This window comes from Mus caroli, chromosome 8 (assembly GCF_900094665.2).
Source record: "Mus caroli chromosome 8, CAROLI_EIJ_v1.1, whole genome shotgun sequence".
NCBI classification, from domain to species: Eukaryota; Metazoa; Chordata; class Mammalia; order Rodentia; family Muridae; genus Mus; species Mus caroli.
The window spans coordinates 25,957,000-25,979,012 of record NC_034577.1 but is presented as its reverse complement, the minus strand read 5'-3'; the positions used below and the strand labels follow the sequence as shown (position 1 = coordinate 25,979,012).

The following is a 22,013-nucleotide window of genomic DNA, read 5'->3' as shown; positions in this document are numbered from 1 at the left end:
TACTTGAATGAGGGGAAAGAGATTTTTTTCTCTGCCATATAACCACAACAAAACAAACTCTAGGATTTACATTGAAATAACTGTACTCTACTGTTTTCTCTTTATTGTGTGTGCATTTTTCTTTCCTCGAAACTGTTTCTTTCAGAACTTTGAGAGCTGAGGAGTATGCTTAAGTAACACCTATTCTAAATACATGTTTTTAAAATACAAGTTCTCACATTCTTTTGCTGCTTTCATGGGTTAAATAATATAATTCACTTTCTTCTGTTCATTCTACCTACAGGAAAATTAAGACACTGTATCTCTCAGAACCCTTATTTGTCCCAACAGGATTTACCTGGCTTAATACATGCACTTAGGGATGTAAGCTATCGAAAAGTCTTCCTGCCAATACTGGAAATTAGTTTCAAGTATTTGGAATAAAAGAGCCCACATCACTTAATTTACCCTGTAGGCTTTAGCAGAGGCTATTGTAAGACCAACAGTGACCGAATAGCTACCAAGTTTTAGGAAGGGGTCTGCAGTGCATTCAATCTTGATAAAAGCCATGGCTTCTCTAGGAAATGCTGGTGACTTCCTGCAGAAGGAGGATCTTACCATCACCATCCTTTCATTCTTTGCCCTTTTGCCCAGATTGCGGTGCATTGATTAATTTCAAATACTGTCAGCAAGAAATGCAATCTGCTGAGCAAGCACCTATAACCTAATGGTGCTTTATAGACCAGGGCTGTGGCCTTTCAGTAACAAAGAATGATATGGAGGAAATGAGTTAATTTAACAAATTGCCAGTTGCCTGGCAGACATCTGAGCAGAGAAATGATATATGCAGGTGTACTAAATACAATGTTTCTTTCATCCCCCCCCCCCCTTCTGTCTTTCAGTTCCCTCTAGGGAGGCAGTAAAGAAGGGAAGGACAACTTGGTGAATTTTCATAGTGATTTGTTGAGCTGAATTAAGTGAATTTACACTTGAATCATTAAAATGGTCATTTTCTTTCTTTCTTTTTTTTTTTTTTTTACCCTGGTGGTTGTTATAATCTGGTCATTGTTGTCGGTGCAACAGGGATACTGTGTGGCTGGAGTCATCCAAGATAATAGTGTTCGGTGGCTTTGCAGAAGGCCAATAAACAGAGCAGAAGGTTAATCTATGTGTGCCATAAGTTAAAACAGAGCAATCATGTATTCCATGATACTACAACAGGGATGTAACTAAGGGACCAATGTGTTCCAAAAGATCAAAGCAGTTTTTAATTTGCAAAATAGTATCCCCGCCTTGCCTTCATTTTTGTGTAACAACTTATACGATTCCATGTCTTATTTTGCCCCTACTGTCAGACAGTCAATAGAACATGCTCAACCATTTCTGCGTTGGAAAACATCTCTACCACACAGTATTCTTCGAGTCTTAGCAAGACTCGGGCAAGCTCATATGCACCATTTGCAGACAGACTTTATTGGCCCTCCTACATTTAGTCAGCCCCACCTCCATTCATTTGCTGATGACTAATAAAAGATATACCATGTCTCATCAATGAAATTGGTAATGTGTGGAGACAGAGATGTTTAAATGCCTGTCATTTTTGATCTATGGTCACTGGGATGTGCCTTGTAGGGAGAGTAAGAACACTGGTTGGACTTAATAAAACTTGGAGATGTTTCTATTGTTGGGTATGTTTAATATAATCTGAATACCCAAAGAACTCCAACTTAAAAATACATTTAATAAAGTATTAAATTAGTAATAGCAACAAGCATGATGATCAGTAAGTTCTGTTATGCTTAACAAAAAAATGCTTAAATCAAATGAGATGGATAGAAGAAGAAAATCAATACAGAGCATTAAATACTTTTCCCATTTTAGAGGAGATCCTCTCTTTGTCTTTTACCCAGTCAAAACCAATTCATTAGCATTAGATTCTTGAAATTAATGTAATACTCCATGTTCTGTAACAATCATACCACTTCTTAAAAATGAAAATCGTTGACTACCTGAAGCTGCTAGGCTTGATATGGAGTTTAAATCAGAATAATAGAGCATCAGATTTAGAAGAAACCATGAATAGCTGGAAGTTCAGCCCCATCTCTAGGGCTCTAAAGAACCCTTTCTACATACTGTCAATCTGTGATTTGGTTTTTTAAGTTCCTGCCTATTGAGCCTTACCCATTTTGTCTTTGACGTAGCTCTAGAATCATTTTGAATATTCACTAGAATATAATGTTCCCATAGTTTGTATTAGATGGACCAGTTTCTACCTGTTACAGATATAAACCATGTTTGACTTGGATCTAGCCTCAAAATTACCTATTTCCCCATGCCGATCAGCAGTATGGCACTAATCAGGTGCTTTTCATTTTCTAAAACTTGAGGACCTTATCAAAAAGTTCTCTGCCCTCTAAATCAGCTACACTCGGCAATGTCCTTCCTGCTCTTTCCTGTCAGAAGACTGTGCTATGGGGCCCCGTCGGGGCACAGCATCTGAGTGAAGCAAGTGAAAGGGGCAGATGATATTCAGAGCTCCGGTACAGGATAAAGGACTGCCTCTGCTTCTTGCCTGTTATCCTCTCAGGTAGCTCTGCTGAACAGCCCTCCATTCTAGGATGCTATTCTGCATCATGTTCATCTTGATTTGGGGACAGGGAGATGCCAGGTGCTTTCAACTCTGCACTGAAGAAATGCTTGTAGGAAAAAGTATTGTTAACAAGGGTGACCCTAAGAAATTGTACAGAAACTTTTCCTAGACCCCTTCAAACACCAAGGTAGCCCCTCTGTTGATAGGATTATTGACTCCTAGGTTATTATTGCAATTTCATCTGGACCCCACCCTATCCCCAGACTCTGGGAAGACAGAGAAAGGGCAACAACATGTGGAGAAGAGGGTGGCTTTGTTCGCTTGAAGTGACTTTTTAATTTGAAAGCTTCCTCTACCCTGCACAGTTCAATCACAACCGAAATAGAGTAGAAGTCCCTGCGGTACAGGGCTTTCTAATCTTTCTGCCAATTTGATAAAGCCAGTTTCTGAACTGATGAGAAATATAAGCCCTGTGGTTGTTTTCAAGATGCTCTGTATATGTGTGTGTTTGTTTGGGAGGGGGATGTTAACCTGTCTTTAGCAAAGGATACAAGAGCTAATATAAGCATGCCCCAGATACTGCATGGGATATATTCACACACCAAGAGATACCATCATTTTATGAAATCCTCATAACAGTCAAACCTTTGTCCCTCCTACCCCACTACCCCACTCTCAGCTCTGATCAATTAGAAACAAAGATTTGGTATTTATAAAATTTATATAGGCATCAAAACCTTGGCAGTCTGCTTTCAAGGAGGCAATCTGCTCACAAGGAAGTTACCTTGTAAATCGTGTGTGTGTATGTGCATGCACACATGTGCACGTGTGTTTCTCTGTGATTTGGTGGTAATTTAATATATGACCCCATGGTTGCTAAGCAAGTGCTGTAACACTGAGCAGTGCTCTCAGTTCCAGCCTGTGGATTTTGATCCAGTAAAAGACTTGCACCTGTCCTTCTACAGAGTGAAGTTACTGCTTCTGGTAAGCTGTTTTGGATACATACGATAAAGCATCATTGATTATAAAGTAGTAGAGATCTCAGACCTCGTGTCCTTTGCAGTGCCAAGATACTGGGTGGAACTGAAGGGCGGCCAAGAGGCGTTCCCTTGCAAAGCTTTGCCCGGCTGATAGTTTCACAAAGTGATCAGGTTTAGAATCAGGAAGGATCATAAATATGAAAGTGTAGCCCACACCAGCAGTATCAAATCTGTCATTAGAAGCAAGGGTTTAATTAAATTGAAGGCGAGAGGGAAAAAAAGGAGCGAGATACTTAGTAGAACCTGGGAACAATTAATCAATTTAAATTAATAAGTCAAATAATAATAAATAAATAAATGAATGAATGAATGAATAAATAAATAATAGTGGACAGAATGGAAATTATGGACACCCATGGATCTAAGGATGTAATTCTGGCTTCCGGGGTGTTTTCAAAGATGATCTACCAGTCAGATAGGCTGGACTGATAAAAGTTATTCAGACCAAGGTTTACATACCTGTACATTTTCACAGCTAAACTCTGTCTACAATGGATCTGAACTGATAGGATATTTATTTACCCAAAGCTTGCGACTGTTTTGTAGATTTCTCCCTTGAATGTAAACCTCAAGGAAGATTTTTCAAAGTCCAATTTTAAATGTAAGCAATGCATGTCCTGTTTGAAGAAAGGGAGAATCAGACTGTTGTATAAATAGCTGGTCAGGAATTAACTCTTGAATGAAAAGTGCCAGTTTTCAAGCAGTAATTGTAGTAGTCAAAGGTAACACATATTTTTCATATATATATATATATATATATATATATATATATATATATTTGTGCTTTACACTTTACCTTTTAGGAATAGTCAGGTAATATCAGCGGGCAAATATGAAGATTAGCTTCATTATGTGCTCCTGAAAACTTAGTAAGCAAAACAATATTAAGACTGTTAATTAAAAATGGAACATCAAAGAACCCAAAAAGTTCTTTCTGGTGCCCTCTTTCTATTGAAATTGAAATGCAGTCGAATTCATTTTACTCCTATGACTTTTAATGACCAAGTGGGCCAAAGTAATGTGAGTGAGATCAGTCTGTGGTGACCTGCGATTTAAAAGCAGCTGAGGTTATAAAAGAAACCTATCTTTTTTATTCCCCAACTTTCAACCTCTGGCTTTATTATTATTTAATTTAGAAAAGTCCTTTTTCAGTAGCTGGGGCATTTTTCATAGAGTTTCACTTTCCGGGGTAAGGATGCTGCTGGTCAATTTTTCCTTAATGACTTCCCGTAGCTAAAGGCTTAGAAAGTTAAGTCTCTCTACATACCCTTCTAGATTCAAGCACATATTACTTTTCTGAAGTCCTTAACAAGTTGTACCTAGGGAGAAAATAAACCAACAAGTGAGCACATTTTATGGAGACTCCTTTTCTCAAGTGCCATACAGAAACTATCCTATTGCTTGCTGGGCAGCGACCACAGTATCACAAATACAATGAGAAGCCGTAGATGTTCCCACAGTTGCCATTACAGATACTTACTAAGTCCCATTTGTCTAGTGACAGTAAGATAACTGAGAGAGAAGATATAAAACATTCAAATAATATATGTCTGCATATCTGACCTATTTGTAAATACATTGGTTTAGTATCATAGCAAATATTATCCTAACGCCAGGGTCAATAATTTCTGGAGTGAGAAAATTAGACAGAAGAGAAGGCAAACAGGAGGAAATGAACTGCTGCAGAGAAGCTGCTCAGGCAGTGGCTCCTCCCTTGTATTCAGTGCCCTGGATACTTCTTTATTAGAATGGATCTCTGTGGTAAATAGTCAAAAAATAGAATTTCTAGTAGAAAACAATAATATTAAAAGACTTATCTACAACTTTGTGTTTGAAGCTATATGCTTTACCAACACTTAACAAAATCTTATCTAATTGGATCATGGTATTTATATTTTGGTTTTGTTAGAAGGAATGAATTTTTTTGTGAAAATAAATTATTGCTGTATCTTCCTTGTAGAAAATTAGACTTTTCTATGAACTGCTAGCCCAGACTTAAAATAAGAATATTTAAACATGTATATGCTTTATAAACATACACATACATATACATACATATACACATATACACACAAATACACACACACAGAGAGAGAGAGAGAGAGAGACTCTATTTCCTCCTCTTCTATCTCATAGTTTTAGAGGTCGTAGACATAAAATATGTGTGTGTTTTTCAGCCTAGAAGGGAATCATTTAAGAAATTATTCTTTCATGGGCATAGGCAATTTATAAAACTTACAGACACAATTATATTAAGTTATATTAAGTTTTTAGGGAATAAATCACCCTTCTTATTCTTACTACCAAGACCCAGTGAGGTTCCCATTTTATAACTTGCATTGCCATGGTTGGCAGTAATGCTGATGAAGTCCTTAGCTTTCCTACCTGCTTCTTCTGTGGTTACCAAAGCATCTTAAGAAATACAGAAGAGCTATTAGTTAGTTGCCTTTAGAAAATTAGTTAGTGGTAACCCTGTTTTAGTCTAAGCAACTACTTTATTTACATATGCAAATGAAGACCTAGCTTCCTCCAAATCTGGAAAATGTTTGCTCCTCAAATTAAGAACTCCCATTGAAAAAAAAGAAGAAAGATCTTCAAATACCTAAATAGCTTCTTGGAAGGCACACAGACTGTCATCAGAGATGTGGGCTTGAGTTTTGGCTCTGCTTTTTTTCCATCTGTACGAAGTTGGCAAACTCCTTCACGTCTCTGAAACACTGTTTTCTTTCCCGATAAGTGGGGGAAATAATAGAGAGCTTTGGGTTATTGTGAGAACCCCATGAGCTCATGCTGAAATTGCTCGATAAATGGGATTTCCTTTCTTCTGACTATCCAGGGGTGACAGGAAAAGCTAGGGAAAGCTTCATCGTGGTACCAGGCTAGGATGTACAAAACCCAACCATGAGTGCATGGAAGGGCCGGCTACAGGGAAGCTTACACAGGGACACTTGTAATGCAGTTCAACAACCCTAACTGTAAGATAGTATGATCCAGGGGAACACCTGGCATGTTTTCTATAAAGTAATTTAAGTTATTGCCTTTTGTTTTTATTATGGAGAGAAAATATAAGATTGTTGACCAGGATGAAGCTTCCATTTTTGCCTTCCAAGCTTCTCTCAAAGTCACTAAATACTCTTCCTAATTACTTTTTATTGATTTTTTTTGACATTTCTGCTCAAAATTGACTGTTTATTTTTAGGAAGCAAAGGGGATGCTAAGCCACACCTGTTAATGGGGCATTTGGAAGTACAGACTTCAATATTTTTAGCCTTGTTTCTTACACGCAGTGCAGCTTAAAAGAAATCATATAGCAGTCTTGCTGTGTGCCTCCAGCATCTCTTACTATATAAATAACATTTCCTTCCCAGCCTTAGCTGCGAAGAATTTTATGACTTACCCTGTATAGTCAACATTCAGAAAAGACAATGTTTATCATACTCGGTCAAGTAAAAAATAGCTTTTACTCAATCTCTACTGAGTAGACGTTAGAAATAAAAATTAGGCACTTGACTGTTTTGTGTGTTGTTTTTCAAATGTTATAGTTATTTTCTATTATTATTTCTCTGATTTATAGGACTAACATGTAAACAAGTCTGATTAGATGACCCTTCCTTGTAACCTAACTAAATGAAAGGTTATAAACTGGAGCATTTATAATGCAGTTTAATGACACTAGCTCTACTATGACCCACGGTCTGGATGTTAGGTCTGGAAACAGTCAAGTTTTTTTGTTTGTTTGTTTGTTTTTTTCCCCTGTTATTGTTGTTTCTGGTTTGTTCGCTTGCTTGCTTGTTCATGGGGATTGTTCATTTAAATTTATAGAGAAATCAAAGCTTAAATTCCATTTGAGTGGTCACCCATTGGAAGATGGTCAATGTACTTTTCAAATCCCACAGAGTGATGGGGCAGTGGGCAGCGGTGAGGAGGTGAGCGCACCTGTACCCAGACTTCTGTGATTGTGAGGCCAGTCAGGGCTACCTTGTCTCAAAACCAGAAAACAATACAAACTTATTCCATTATATAAAAAGATCTTCTGGAGATAAAGAATAGCATCTAGCCAACAAAAGTAGTCTGTCTTCTACCAAATATTCCTAGATATAAATTTTCATCTTCTCTAATCTCTAACTTCTCTCTGCCTGGCTTGCAGAGTTTGTCTTTGCCCTTTTCTCCTTCAGATCTTGGTGTGTACTGTCAGCTTTTGGAGGAGCTAGTAATATTAATTTTACATGGAGGTCAGTCACATCTTATGCAAATATTAAATACTGCACAGACATCGTAACTAAATTTAGCACTTCATTTGGTACAGTTCCTGACGTCCCTGAGTCCCCGCAGTGCCTATAGCTCAGCACATTTATATTTATCCATATACTTACAGGTACACGCATTTCTGTAACTGAGGATTCGTAAAGGAATAATAGGGGTAATATTTTTCTACCCTTGAAATGGTCACTAAATGAAAATTGAATTTTCTTAAAAGCGTTTTTAAAAGGAAGATGAGGATAATTTGATTGGAGGGCGAATACAATCCATTATAACATTCCAGCTGGTCAGTCCCTTTCCTAATTTAAACTCGGCTACTCAGGATCAGTTAAAGAAAGCTGAAGAGAAAGCTTGAGTGTTCTGTTCTGCAAGAGCAGAGTGGTCCATAATGGTATCCAAGCAGTTTCTCGGAGTTAAGACTGAACTAGCATGGATTTGACAGACATTTAGCCTCCTGCTTTCTATTCAGAGTGTGAAACCTAGAAGTAATGACTTTAAGTCTCATTCTCCAAAAATATGGTTTAGAAACCAAGGAGATGTTAACTATAAATCCCTGGCTAAGATGGAAGAACATGATCTACATAGACATGGGGGAGGAAAAAGAGCTCCGCTTTTCTGTCATTTGCTTGTTTTTACTACAAGGTCATGGATGTAGTTACGAAATAACTATCGTGAGCCAGAATCCATTAATGGATACATGATGAGCCTTGGCATGAACTGCTTTGGATGGAATTCATCTTCTTTGTTGTTTGTTGGTTTCTACTTGTTTTGTTTTGTTGGAGAGGAGGCCCTGCTCTGGAGGGCAGGCTGGCCTTGGACACATTCTGGTACAATATGGCTTCAAACTAAAAAACATACTACCTCTGACTCCTAAGTGCTGGGAGTCCATGTGTGTGCCATTGTATCCTGGGGGAGAACCTCTACTTTTCTTTTCTTTCCTTTTCTTTTCTTTTCTTTTCTTTTCTTTTCTTTTCTTTTCTTTTCTTTTCTTTTCATGCTGAGGATAAGCATAATACCATCTAATTCCCCTCAGCCTCAGTTTCTTCAGCTGTGAAAAATCAGGGAACATTCTTTTTGCTATGGTTTATTGTGAGGATTTGTTATTTAAAACAGTACACTAGCTGGCACAGGACAGTTATTAATGAGTTTTGGGGGGGTTGTTTTGTTTTGTCTTTTGTTTGTTTGTCTTGGCTAAAAGAATGTCGTGGTCTTACTGCACAGCTGTATGTCATTTGCATGTTTCTTCTATAGTAGGGAGGTGGAGGACCAGGAAGAGAGTCAGCGTTGTACCTTCACGAATACAGCTGACATTATCTGCTGGCATGAGCAGGCTGGATGACTGTGGGGTGGGATGGTTACGACACGAAGCTAAGCTCCAGAGCTGGGATCTGAAGTTTTTGTGCTGTAGAAAGGAACACTTAAAACAAAACATGATCCAGAGTACTCCTCCAACTTTGCAGTCACAAAGTAACTTCGTTCTTTACTTCCAGTTTCCTGTCCTCCTGACCTGGCTGTACGATTACCTTAATGCTAGCACATTGCGGCAAACAGCATGCCCACTAAAACAGGGGCTCATGAGCCTATTTAAAGGGCTTTGCTTACCTCAGAATATAGTCTCTGGTTGTTTCTGTCTTAGAAATGTGACTATTGGCATGAGTCGGGCTATTCCGTCTGTCTTAAGAGAGGACAACAGAATAGTTTAGAACAACATACAGAACACCTCACTCATGTTTGAATGTCAGGTGCCTTAAAGAGTGAGCCTCCCGTGGGCTTTTGCCTCTTGTTTCTCTTCCAGAGTCTATGCCGACATTGATTGTTGAAATCTTCTGTGCTTTGGAGAAACCATATTCCAGGCAGCCTATTTTCTAGATTTCATTTGTAGCATGTGTCAGAATCTAGACATCTCACTGGTATTCATGTTCCTTGAGCAGAAGAGGTATTACAGTATCCAATCCAAATTCACTACGACAGTCCTTCACTGTAAAATTAATTTCCACTTTGGACGTTATCATTAGTGGAAATCATTGTCTTTGACAGAATGGCAGACAGGATTACTTATCATTCTTACTTGAGAGGGGGAGAACTGTGGAGAGAGCTTAGCACACCTCTCCCCATTTGGCAAAACTGTGCCTATTTTTCAATTTTTGAATATTTATTAATAATTTGCCTTTTTTAAATAAGTCATGCCTGGTAAATTAGAAAGTCTACATATAAATTCTTACCTTGAGTAACAAAAGGGGCCGTGTCGATTTCACTAAGGTGATTCTTTGTCTCCTCTTGTCCATCACATTGTTCTTGCCTCCCACACATAAGTCGTCAGTTAGCTAAGCATCTGAGTCTGTTCTCTTTGTTATTTGAATTATCAAACATTCCTGGCCTGCCAGGGTAGCCATGGCTAAGCACTCAATGTAGTAACTCATGATAGCAGCAGATTCCTTCTGTCTGGACCTCTGCTCTTGTGGTTCTGTGATCTAAGCACAGCTGGAACTTTGCTCTGACCTCATGCAATGTCTAGTCACAGAAAAATAGAAAATTTAATTGGCTTGGACGTATCCCCTATCTTAAGCATTAGATCATTCATGACTTCTTTCTCAGGGTTACTAGAATGGTCACCATTGTCAGCTGGAACTAGTCTCACTATTCAGAGTATACAGGGGTAATTCCTGCTCACACACCTTCTCTCTTTTGACCTTTGCATACACCATAGCTAGGTTACCTGTCTCTAGACCCATTCTGCAGTGTAGATCACATTGCTGGTTAATGGATGATATTTCATCTGACATTTTCAACTCTACTGTAGCCCTTGCTGATATGCTGCTGTTTAGTATGGAATTTTCAATCTCATACCAAGACTTGAAGCTATGTGTTACTTTCCACAAATTGTAGGAGCTCCAAATCTAGCAGCCCTCTGTAGACTGTGTATTCATTTCACAGGGGCGGGGGGGGAGGGATGGGGGGACGAGCTGAAGGAAGTAGCATCCTTTGGGTACCAAAAGCCCCTCTTATTCCAGCATCTCTCTCCTGCATGTCTAACCTTTGACCCCAAAAAAGTTAACAGTCTGACTTGCCTTTCAAATTCTGACTTGAACTTAATGTTCACTGTCTATGTACTAAGAAGTACCAACTTTTCACATAGCCACCATCCTTCTGGCCCTCTACTTTCTTCACCATGGCTAATGACAGAGGGAGTCTTGCTCTTTTTCTTCTCTCCTATTTGTAAGAATGCTCTTAAATGTATGTGACCGTATGGTCTATAGCAGTTCCTGTGAGTTTGTCAAATATACTGTCTAAGTTTCTCTAGCTAAAAATTATTTTTGGGTTAGTGATGAATTATTATCTACTTACTAGAATTAAACAAATAAAAATTCAGAAAACAAAACTTGGAAGGTTCTGGAATGTCTTTGGTGTTGTCCTACTTGTAGGACAATAACTTGTTCTATGTATGCTGAGATAGTTATGGATAAGGTAGCTTGTACCCATATTCCCCAATGAATACATCAGCCCTTGTCATTTCTTCCACAAAAATGAATGGATGGATGATTGAATTAATGAATGAATCGACTTTCAGACAAAGGGTTTCAGACTAGTTTGAATTTTTAAAGGAAAGCCATACTTCAGCATGCATGTACACAGACACACACACACAGACACACACACACACAGACACACACACACACACACACTTGCATGCACATTAACGATGAGCATATGAAGAGTGCTAACAAGTGGGGAATTAGTTTCCCCAAACTTGAGCTACATAGCCCATGTATACACCTGATAAAGTCCGATGACCTTTTCTAATCGAAAAGGGTCTGCAAGAGCAAGGAAGGATTTCTGTGAGTTCTCCTCACACCTATCTGGTAACTGTTCTTTAATCTTACTAAGAAATCTACCTGCCTTGGCCTCCCAAATGCTGAAATTAAAGGCATGCACCACCACTGCCCAGCAGAAGTAAGGATTCTTCATGGAGATGTTACATAGAAATCAGAATAGAGACAGAGGTCTAATTTCTTATTGACAGCCCTGTTTTCCTGTTAAGACTTTCTATTTTGCTTAGAAACATTGCTAGAGCATACATGTAGTCTGTGATCTTCTTTAGAGGGCTTTGTAGTACAAATTATTCCCAAGTTTCCTGGTATGGTGGTTACTAGATACTGTCTGGACCTCCCTCCCAACCCCCACTGCCAAACCTGAGCTCTCCAGTAAATAAAACAGTGGACACAAGAGGTTTTTCCCAGCCTGTGTGAGCTGAAGAAGAAATGCAGATTCTACTAGATATAGATAAATTATTTGTTATTATTTACAGTGTTTTTTGAATAAATGGCTGACTTGGACTGAGCATACCTGACTTTTCCAAAACTGTTTGGGAACTAAGGTATGAGCTGGGAACTGAACAGCCTGGGGTTTATACTGACTGTTGTGAAATCAGGTAGCTTTATAGTGCATGCTTCCCTTAGTGTGCTGGACAGCCATGGTCTCTGCTCAGCACCTCGTTCCTGGTAAGGGTGTGAAGCCCTTTAGAAATGGCTAAGAAGAATATCTGCAGCATCTACCCACCACCCCAAATGGTTTATGTCCTAAAAGAAAGGGATGATCTCAGCCACTTAGAGTTACTATGGCTTTGGGAGTAAGAAGTAGTTTATTAGCCCAAGTAAATGGAGTGCTACCCGGAAAAAAAAAAAACACAATAAATTATAACGAGAGGCTAATATATTGACTGTCACATCCCCTGTTTCAGGCATAGCAGGGATGTAGCCAGGCACACTGAGACAAGCCTGGCTTCTACCAGCCTTTTAGGAGCTGTTTCCTATGTCTGTTTCAGTTCCCCTGGATATGTTCTCGCAACCGGTTGATAATAGTAAGATGCTAAACATACAGATCCCGTTCATCAAAAATAGTGCATGAATTAAGGAAAGATGTTTGTTCATGTAGATGTCTCTCTGGGGGCCTCAAGATATAGCCATGCCTTGAGACACTGAAATCACCCAACTTCCCTCCACTCAATAGCACTCAGTCCCATTGGTGGGAAAACAGATGACTGGTAGCTTTGAGGGTAGAGGCTCTGAAAATTTAAGCACATTCTCTACATATGTGCATACACACCCCTGCACAGTTTCCCAGCAGTGCCCTATGTGTAGTAAAACCAATTTAGGCTTTTCTCTGACTAGCTTACAAATAGATGAGACTTGGACTGTGGCAATTGTTATTTGGCCTTAACAATAACTGGTGGTAGATCCCTAATCTACCTTTCTAACTGCTGTCCTGTCTACTTCCCAGCAGTGTACTTCAGATACTTGTGTCCATTTTCCCTCATGGGGGCTTCCTCTCTCTCGCTACTTCTTCCTCTCTCCTCTTCTCATCTCCCTCCCCCAACCAGGTCACTACAAATCCACCTGCCTCTAATCCCTCCAGTAATTGGCTGTAGCCAATAATTTTATTCAGCCAAGGTTTGCACAACAAAAGCTTGTAAACATGAGAAGTCATTCATAGGCTTAGACCTCCAGGTATAGAATTTAGCATTACAATATATAACAATAGAACAAACCTCAATACATATCTTTTAAGTATAATTTTTTTTAGACATGCTGAATTCAGAGTCTCTTATTTTGTCCTTGCCCCTGTAACAACACAAGTATTAACTACAATGTTACCTTGCCACTGTACCATCTCAAACCTTGTGGTTTTAGAGAAGTCAGACCTATTGTGAACTAAACCTTTGCACCAGCTAGCTAGTCCTTTGCTGGGAGTAGGGTTGGGGTTGGAAAGCAGGACAACGGGAGATAGTTTTCTTGAAGTGAAACATTTGATATTACACATATTTCCTTGAAAACTGTTCAGGATGATCACACATGGAGTGTTGACACTGTTTTGAAAAGGGTCTATTTCTAGGTTGTTTGGTTAGGTAGATTTTATATGAGGAGCATGAATATTATAGATATACATCTAATAGCACATTCTATTATAGACTGAGATAATTTACTGCTCTGATCACAAACCTAGGAAAGAGGAACTTCTAGGAACTGTGAGGAAAAGTGTGGCCTGAAGTTAGCCAAGTGTGACTGAGTAGGACACACCATTACTGCTCTATTGCTCCATAAGCAGCAACCTTTGACCTTTTTGAAGAAACTGTGCCCATGGAAACAGAAATTGGCTGTTTATGTCCACAGCTATCTCACATGTACTGTTTGGCTAACTGTCTTGTTGTAGTGCATATTCAGTGTTTTAATAAGGCATACTTTGTACTGTAAGGACAAGTATTCTAGTAAATTCTAAACAGGATTCTTGCCTGGAGTGACTGTAGTTCATAGAGATGTGTTTCAGAGTTAAAACACTTAGCATTATGTTTGTCTTTCCAGAACAGCTTTTGAGTTATTTGCTTGGTCGCCACTTGATGCAAAGCACAAAACATGTTAAGATTATTTAAAATACTCATCAGAAGTAATTTTCTATCATTGGAATGTTACTGTCTTAGTCATTTATGTAAGGAGTGGTTTCAGAAAGACTATGTTATATTCTTAGATTAGAGGGTGGTGTACATGTATATGTGTAAGGATTGATCCCAGAGTCTCATGCATGCCCCACATGTATTCTACCATCGAGCTGCAATACCAGCCCCACCCTACCCATTATCATTTGTTCTTAATCAAGTCTTTTATGCTAGTGGACTGGTGGTAATAGACATTTGTGTTTTACCAATGGATATCAAATATTGAGAAAAGCCCAAGTACCTTTGCCTACTAGCATGGGAGGCATTTCATTGATGTTTAAAGAGTAAGGAGAAAAAATGTGCTAGGCATTTGAATGCCTTAACAAGAGGAGGAGTCAAGGTCACAATATGAGTGAACTCTGGTATTTAGCTCCTGACTTTAACATACACAAATACAAAGGGTATATGTGAAGTCTTTGGATTGTATTGCCAATACTGCAATAAATAAATGCAGAGTATTTTTTGGTTGACTTGTGTTCTTCCTGGACATTATCTGTTCACTTGAACTCTTTCACATCCAGATCTTTGGAATGACTCTCTCTTCTCATCTCTATTTTCTCTTTCATCAACAATTAAAGGACAGATCATCAATTTTCTTAATCACGACCTCACTCAAAGTCTCACTGTGATCTACCCACTGAACACTGATTCCAGCCCGAAGTGTCGGGGTGTCTAGGGTGTGGATGCTTGGTTCTATACAGCTTCTTTACCTTCCTCGCTATATTATAACCCGTGTGCTTTCGCTCAACTTGACCAGCCTTTCCTTCCCACCTCCACAGATGTGATTTCTTATCTGTTAAACAGTGTCACATTTTCACACAGCCACAGGCCTCAGTGCTCTTAACATGTCATCCTAGTCCTGTTCTTTGAATATGTCATTAGATTCATATGGCATAATTTATTATTTTTGACTACAGTCAATATTCCTTTATTTCACTGGGTTTTCTTGTTAACCAAGAGAAGTTTTCAAATGTACATGTTGTCAAGTAATGATTTTCCATTCCCATTCTCTAAAGCTCTGTCAGGAATTTTAGTTTCTGCCTATTGCATTGATTAGAATTCTCTCATAAGTATCAGTTAATCATACTGAAAGCCATAACTTACTTGTTCTTCCCAATTATGGAAATATCCTGCCTCCAAGAGTTACAGTGTTACATGCAATTTAGGTTGTTGGCCAAAAGCAAACACTTACATATTGCAGAGTATTGCATATTTTATAAAGAAAAGAGTGTTTGAAAGAGCTGAAATCACTTGTTTGTAATTTTTTTATTTTAAAATATATAAAAAGCAAATATTTAAAATCCACTCTGTAGGGCTTGGCTGTATCTCGATGTTAAGAGTACCAGATTTTCATGCATGAAATCTTGAGTTTAATCACCATCACTGAAAATAATTGTATAGTATAAAATTTGCACTTAACCAAGGACATGAAAGTAGTATAGTAAATATCCATGAAGCCATAATCCACCACAGCATTTATCATCTTAATTCCTTATTACCCTTTCTTCATACTACCTCAGAGCAGAGCTCAGACATCTTATCATGTAATGTATGTATATTTTGATATGTATTTCTGAAAGATAAGGAATACGCTGTTTTCAAAGATAGCCATGAGATGTTTGACACATACCAAAATTGGTAGTGGTGACTTAGATGGGGATTGGACCTTCTCTCATAAACCTCACATTTATAACAGATCCTTGGAGTTAGCTTCCAACTGAGGTTCATATGCTGTGCTTGGACGACCTCTTGACCCTTTTATGTGCTTAGTGCTTGATTTTTCTCTTCTTCCATCCTTATCCTATAGCTTAGACTCTCCTATTCATAGCATCTTTTCTGCTCTTCAAGAACTCTGGTGAGCCATGCTTCATTGCTCTGTGTTGTGGGGTTTTCACTGGTCATACCCAGTCCTGGTAGCTTTGCATGTGTTCCTTTTATCTAATTCCCTCCAAATTCATTTTTACCTCCATGCAACTGTATAATTAAATTAAAATAAAATTTGAAGGAGACAAATGCTTGATAGTTTTACAGAATCTAACTTTGTTCATTAAATTCTGATTCAGTATCTACTAAAATGATCACATTGCTTTTATTTTTATTTTTTGATATGCTATGATCTTTGCTTAAAATGTTGACTATCAAGCTGAATCTACCTCCCGGTATCACTCTCCTGACCTTTCATCTGCTTTTGTTTCCAAACACATTTTAGAGGATGAATAAATTAATGGATGTCATTAAATGCCAAATGGTAATTCTAGTGATGGCTGAATAACTGAATCTTTTATCATTGTTGGGAGTTCACTTCTTTCGTTTTGGTTTATTCTGTCGCTGCTCAAATTTTTGGCTAGCCTGGACAGTAGCAGGATAATAGTCCCTACATTGGTGTAACCTTCTCCCAAACAAATTGATCATGGTAGAAATTGCAGAGTAAAGAATGTGGACCTTCAACATTTAACACAGTAAGATCTAGAAATATACCATAGTAAGCCAGGCAGATGCGCTGCTGATATTTGCTTTGTAGGCAGTTAGTCTAAGACTGTACTCTTTTAGAGTATCCATCAAGGGACAGCCTACACTTCTAGTTGTAGAAAGCTTATAGTCATAAAATGTCAGTGGTCTCTCAAAAGAAAATATATATAGAAAAACTATAGTTCTGAAACTGGCTTTCTAGCTAATACATAGATAGATAGATAGATAGATAGATAGATAGATAGATAGATAGATAGATAGATAGATAAATTGATAGATGGACAGATAGATAAACATATTGCCTTTGCATAGAGGATAGTGTATATTTCCTGTTATCATTCCACCCAGCTAGTTACCCAAAGATATTCTCTGTCTCTTTGGAAAAGCTGTGACATCCTCTAAGACATTTATGTGACTGCAACATTGTCTCAAGTTGTAGAATGGCATGATTAGACTGTCATGCATAAAATTCACTGTCAGGGGAAAACGGCATCTTGTATATTTAAAAAATAACCTTGCTGACAATCTTATTTTTCTAAAGATAACACTGTCTGCTAAGACCAAGTAATTTTCTTAGCAACTGTTGGGAACTGAAAATGGCCTTTCTGTTTAACTACAGATGACCTTGGTCTTCCAAAAGCAACAAAAATTATAATTTTGTTTTATGAGAGAAAACAACCAAAGGTTACTTCTCAGTCTGATGGAAAGGAAGAAATAATATTAGGGGCTTCTTGTGGCTTTTAAGGGAGAGAATTATCAGAGAGTGGTCATCCCAGGCCCTGAAGGAGGTCCACTGATATAAAACAAGACTGTTCCACATACATTGGCATGTCCTTGAGAAACCTGTCTCTGTGTACATTTGTGAATTCTTAACTGGAGTACATTATTAACGACCGCAGAACCATCCCCTCTTTTGAGATGACTTATATCCTCTTTTAACATACAGGATGTTTTAAGATATGCTAGGGTCCTTTCTGGTTCTTTTATTCTACATGTGTCTAAATGGTACCCAAACACAAGTTCAGAAGTTACACTACTAGTTAATCTCCATTGGACTTTTGTGTCAACTTGTTCTTTAGATAAATGACCACTTTATAGGGTGTCTGCAAACTCTTCCATTCCCAAATTTATTAAGTAAGCCTTGAGTCCATGCAGCCAGATAATCTAGTCTACTATTGAAACGTCTGGTTACATTTTCATGGCCTCATGGTGTTTCTTTGCTAACCCTATTGACTTCTTCCTTGCTTCCTTCCTTGTCTGCCTGCCTGTCTGTGTCCCTGTCTGTCTGTCTTTCTATTCCTCCCTCCCTCTTGTACTCTGCTCTACTCTGCTTTCCTCTCATTGTATCTTCTCCTTTCTCCTGTGTGGGCCTGTCTTGTCTTTGTCGGGGCTGAGGATGGAACCCAGGGCTGTGCACATTCTAGGCAAGGACTGTACCAGTGAGTGATGCTTTCTCCTGTCCTTTCCTGTGGTTTCTTTAGCAAAGTTTAGTGCAGGAGCAGTCATATACCTGGTCAGCATAAGGGCAAGCACGACATAACCTATCTGTGTTTTGCTTGTGCATACAGCCTTACTGTCTTTGAATTTGTGGATATAACAACTTTAGTTGTGACTATTACTTTATACGTGTTAATATGATTGCCAGGAAAGGTTATTTTTCAAATATACAAGTTGCTATTTTTCCCTCACAGCAGCACATTTTATTCCCGAGAGAGTCTAATCATTCTGTTCTATAGCTTCGTAGACAATGTCTCAGTAACACAGATGTCTTGAAGAATGTCACAGCCTTTCCAAGGAAAGGGAGCTGTCTTTGTGTAACTGGTGCCTGCCAATCATTTTTTCCTAGGGAGCCGATCTTGTCGTACTCAGCATCAGTTGGTTTAAGCTGGGGGTTCTTAGGATATGGGTGCTTCTTTTAGGTGCAGTACGGCCTCTCTTGATCTACCCGATCCAGGAGAGTGTCTACCAGGCACTTTTCTCCCTTTCCAGTCCCTATATGCTACTCAGCAAAGGCTTGAATTACTACGCAGGGGGAAAAAATGCCAACCGAGAATGACAGTGCATCTGTGATTCCGGTGTGGCTCTGGCTTTTCCTGAGGACAGCTAATGACTGCTCCCAACATCCCCTTACTGTGGAGAGAAGCCACGTGGGCAGGGCAGCATAGTTCTTCCTGCTGGCTTTCAACTCCGAAGTGCTTCACCCGCAAGAACCATCTAAGCAATTTTTAGCAGTGCAGTGTGCTTCCAACCCAGGAGGTCTATTGCATTCTGGGTGAGGATAATAATTTGAGGGGGGTTGGGCTTAAAAACAAGCAAATATAACAAACAAACAGACAAACAAAATGCAGGCTATGGAAGAACAAGAAACCTTGCAGATTTCTAAATACATAAGCATTCAAGATGCAGGTAAGGTTAAAGACTTTTATTTTATAGTTTGGCTGCTTTATATAGGAATGTTAAGATGGGTTTTTTGTTTTGTGTGTTTTTTAAGTATATATAGTTCATTGAGAAAAACCTCATATTTATCTAATTTCCCAAAAGTAAATCAGTAAATCAGTATCTTGAGCACGCAGTCATTCAGGAAGGATAGATTCTCCGGATGGCTCTCAGGTATCCAGTGTTACTCCTCCTAATTCCTGCTTGTTGTCTACGGAAACTGGCCTGGTGTCTTAGCAAAGGTGTGCATTTGTGTCCTGATTCCAGTCTGGGGGTGGTCTCTGCCTTCTGTCCTAACCGTGTTTATAACCAGGGAGAGGGGAAACATCTGTCCAGTGTTCCTGGGTTTTTTTTTTTTTTTAACTTGAGCTACTCTGCAGAAAAAAATAGGTGTGCTTCCATGACGAAATCCTGAGCATTGAGTAGAAAACAACTGAGTTGTTATTCAGATTTTGATCCAGTGTCTTTATAAAAGTAGGCAGCAGTGGAATGTTCAGGATTTAGTGTACAAATGAAATTTGGTTTGTGTTTCATAGCATACAGACATTATACTATTATAAAAATTAAGGCTATGACACTTACCTATAACCCCAGCTACTCAGTAGGCTGAGGCAGGAGGATCTTGAATTCTGGGCAGTGTAGTGAGACCCTGTCTTAAAATAAAGTAAAATACAGTATTTAAATGGTTATACTCATTTATGATAGTGTAAGTGTATTTAGCCTTTATGATGTGGAACTTCTGTCAGAAACATGATAGAATTGTGCGGATACTGAATATAGGGTGACTTCTGTTGCAACTAAACCATCTCCCTTCACAAGGGAGACAATGAAATTCCAGTGTAGACAGCAACTCCATTTTGCTGTGCTTTATCCAGTGTTTGTGTACCAATGCTGAGTAAGTGACACTCATCTGGGTGCAGTACAACAGAAAAGAATCTTGTAGCCAACTTCATAACAGCCCCTTGCATCTCAGTTTTGTTGCTGAGTTTAACTCAACAGTCCTCTGGGTAGGACTCTGTCAGTCATTGACACCACTGTGGCCTGGGCTTGATGCTTTTCTGCAACAATAGTGGCAGTAGCCATTGCTCTATTACCTAAATGGGTTCATTTTAAGGAGTATTAGCCATGATCAGCTTTAGCTATGACCATTACCGGTACATGTAATGGACAGTCAGTGAAGTTTAAAGGGACAGATGGAGAAAAGAAGGTGATAGGGTCAGGAGGGGGGTGGAAGGTGACAGACAGGGATCATATGGCTAACCCCCTGAGTATTGGTTTTGGTTTCCAAATCCTATATTAATGCAGAGAAATGCCCAGCTTCCTTGGCAAAGATCAATATCCCTGACTTTATATTGCCTCAACAGATACATTCTCTGGCAATAAGTTGCTACATTATTTATGGTTTTTGTCCTTGCATATTATCTACTAACTTAAGGTGGGAAGTATTTTTGGGTTAAAGCCTTCATGTTGACCGTGTTCACACGGTCAACACAAGAATAGTCAGGTCTCACTTTATATGTCCAGGCATTCTGTAGCTAATTCTGTAGCTCAAACTGGTCTCAAATTCTTAATTCTTACATTCCTATGGCTGTGATTATAGGTCCTGTCTTTCATAACACTAAGTCAAAGATAGCATCTTCATTAGGTTACACTACTCACAAAGTAGAAGTGCATGGCCATAATCAGTCCAGTGGGGTCCACTTCACCTTCTGTGCAGAGCACACTTGCTGCATTGAAATGCATTCTTCCTGCTGTCCTTAGTCATTCCTCCCAGCTCCCTCATAAACAAGAGTGTTCTCATGACTTGGTGTGTAAGTCCTGTTCTGTCAGCTTCATTGGTTTTTGGCAGCCTTAACAAATGGAATGTGACCTACCTAGCAGTGTATAGGTAGAAGCCAGAGAGCAAGGCCATCGCTATGAAACATATAGACTTACATACCATACTCATCCGAGAAGAGAAGAAAAGTTGGCAAACATCCACAGGGTGTGCATAATGCTGTCTTGTCTGGCAAGTTCTTCTGACAACTATAGCTCACTCTTGAGTTTAGCTGTTGCTTTGGAGCGGTGGTACCCAAGTCGGTTCACACCTCATATCACCTGGGACTTAATTGCTGCTTTACAACTCATGATGTGTTCAATACTGCTGTGCATAAAAGTGCTAAGCACAGGAGCCATGACTGTGTGAAATAGCTGTCACCTCATTTCCAGGGATTAGCATATAGCAAATGTCTCATTACTACCTTTAAGAAATGATCTAAGAATTTTTTTTCCAGTGGAAATGTATCATGGCTAGGTACTTTGGGACAGTGTTATAAAAGAATAATCACTTCAGGAAGAAATATTCTTAAGAAACAAAAATATATTTCTTTTGTTTTAATGTGCATTTATTAACCATAGTTATTTTGGACATCCCACAAGATCAGCAAGTTCATGGAGTAAGGGTGCTATATCTGTCTTTGGCTTATACCCTGGCCTATTTCTGTTGTTCATTTATAATTTAGGTAGAAGTGTATCCATTTGTGAAGGATGTTGGTTTTGGTTTTAGTAGATGTCATAATGTCATAGGATTTATTCTGAAAGAACATTCAAAGTGGGCGACTCAGGTGGGGCAAAGGACATCCTTAGCAATATGTTAGGAACCAATTGCTCCTGGATCAGCAGCCTTCTGCAGGAAAGTATGGTGGCGGCTCACTGCAGGTGGGGCATATCCTTACTGCTGCACAGGGACAGGTAGGACACTCAGCCAAACTTG

General features: G+C 38.9%; 1 protein-coding gene across 13 annotated transcripts in view; it reads left to right on the top strand.

Moving 5' to 3' along the window:
• Nrg1 (neuregulin 1) overlaps positions 1-22,013 on the top strand; it is a 194,712-nt gene that overhangs the window by 139,099 nt on the left and 33,600 nt on the right. For 2 of the 13 annotated variants that reach the window (XM_021171060.2, XM_021171061.2), the window contains exon 1: positions 19,153-19,231. The exons of the other annotated variants lie outside the window; for them this stretch is intronic. In XM_021171060.2, the coding sequence (XP_021026719.2) occupies positions 19,168-19,231 (64 nt within the window). In that variant the 5' untranslated portion in view covers positions 19,153-19,167. Of the gene's footprint in view, positions 1-19,152; positions 19,232-22,013 lie in introns of those variants that run through there. 13 annotated transcript variants of the gene reach the window in all.